This window comes from Mesitornis unicolor, unplaced genomic scaffold (genome assembly GCF_000695765.1).
Source record: "Mesitornis unicolor isolate BGI_N332 unplaced genomic scaffold, ASM69576v1 scaffold5982, whole genome shotgun sequence".
In the NCBI taxonomy this organism is placed as follows: Eukaryota; Metazoa; Chordata; class Aves; order Mesitornithiformes; family Mesitornithidae; genus Mesitornis; species Mesitornis unicolor.
Window position 1 is genome coordinate 32,265 of NW_010167012.1, and position 1,792 is coordinate 34,056.

At 55.1% G+C, this 1,792-nt stretch overlaps 1 protein-coding gene across 1 annotated transcript in view; it reads right to left on the minus strand.

Annotated features, from left to right (window-relative positions):
• Window positions 1–1,592, minus strand: part of DENND2D (DENN/MADD domain containing 2D) — a 13,827-nt gene extending 12,235 nt beyond the window's left edge. Inside the window, exon 1 of the mRNA XM_010178515.1 lies at window positions 1,479–1,592. Coding sequence (XP_010176817.1) covers window positions 1,479–1,592 — 114 coding nt within the window. The remainder of the gene's footprint in view (window positions 1–1,478) is intronic.
• Between the last annotated feature and the right edge of the window lie 200 nt (window positions 1,593–1,792).

Consider the following 1,792-nt stretch of genomic DNA (forward strand, 5'->3'; position numbering starts at 1 on the left):
CTGAGCTTTCCCTCCGGCTGGCGCTTCTCCATCGGAGAGGGATTTATTCCCCATCTCGAAGTGAGTCAGAGGCGACTGGGCCAACTCTTGGGCCCGTGGCGTTGCCATCCATCATCATTACAGGAAGGGAGAGCAGTTTGGTCCCGTTGTGATACGGCAGGCAATGTCCCGGCCACGCAGCCTGCAGAGCTGCTGGGCTTTGCTGGGTGGTTTTGCTGCTCCAGAGCCAGCAATGAGGAAAATCTCTTTAAAACCAGTGATATCTTTAAAATAAAACCCCTTTTCTTGTCCATAGTCTATCCACACCCCTAATATTTCCTCTGCCATTTTTAAGGCAGTGCTTATGCAGTAATTAAACACACACAGAAGGGGCTTTGGTCATAGTTATGGGTTAGGAGGACTTTAGGTGTGATGAGCTGTGCACAATTCTCAGCCTTAGTGCCAGAGCGTGGCTGTGCGCAGATGTAGATGGGATTTCCCACACCAAATACCCTCCTTTCTTATTTTGCAACACCTCCCATCCCCTCCCCTTGGGCTGGAGCTCGGGGCTGGGTTTGCAGGGGGGAGAAATGGCCTTTGCCAGCTTGCAGAGGTGTTGGATGCTTTCGAAACACATCCCCACTGGGGCGCACGCCTCTGACCGGCCGGGTGCTGCTGCTTCATTGGAGTTATCAGGAAACTGCTGGTCCAGGGGCTGGTTTCTGGCTGATCCTGAGTGGGTGGATGAGCTCTAGTGCTTCCCGGAGGAGTGGGATGTGTGTTTGTTTGGACACAGGGATTGTTCCCAGGAGAAATTTCCTCTTGGCTCAAAGGGAAGATAAAAAGTTAGGGGTTTTCCCCTCTCGATTTTGGAGGAAAATCCCTGCTTTCCTGGAAACCGGAGTCACCGGGAAAACAGCTGCTGCCTTCAGACAGAAGAAATCCCCAAATTCTTTGATTTTTTTCCCCATATACACAAATCTTTCCTGCTTTCTCCCTTTAAGGCAAATCTCTGACTGCGATCCTGCCTCGGTAATGCCTTGACTCCGCTCTGACAGCTTCTGTGCGGGGAAGAAAAGAGCCGTGTTCCCGGCCACAAAACCTCCCCGCTCCCGAGCAAACACTGTCCCTTTGTGCCCGCCTCAATCCAGCAAACCTTGCGCTGCTGAAAGAGAGTGAACTTCTGAATATTCCCACTGAAAGCTCCTTTCGGCAGGACGCCAGCCACCCACCGGGACAACAAACGGGCACATTGTGGGACCCTGGGGGCTGCTGGCCACCGCGGATGCCACGCTTGCCGTCGCGCTGCTTTGTCACCGCTGCCAAAGCCGTTTTACTTCCCTGAACCGAGCCTGGGGAGTTTTGTGTTTCGATTTTTCCCTCGTTGCACCCCGGTGCTGATGAATGCACGCTGGAATTTGGCTTTCTGCAAGCGGGCTGTGCTCAGACTGCAAATATCCCGCAACGGGGGGAGACTGTTGTGAGCATCCACAGCACACTGGGACCGGGGTGTCCTCGCCGCTGGGACCCTGCCTGCGCCGCAGCTCCTCACCCTCCTCCTCCTCCTCCTGAGGAAGGCTCAGTTTGCTGCCCCTTGCTTCATCCCGGTGCATCTTCACCCCATCCCCGTCCCCTTGCTGGTTGCTGCGCTTTGGGAGAGTGTTGGAGCATCTGAAGCATGTGGCATATGCGAGGTTTTTATTTTGCTCAACGCAGTCAGGCTGGGGTTGGAGATGGAGGCTCAGGAGGTCCCTGAGGGCAGCCCAAGGTGGGTGGTGGTGGTGGTGGTGGGTGCCCCACGCCACGTCTGGGA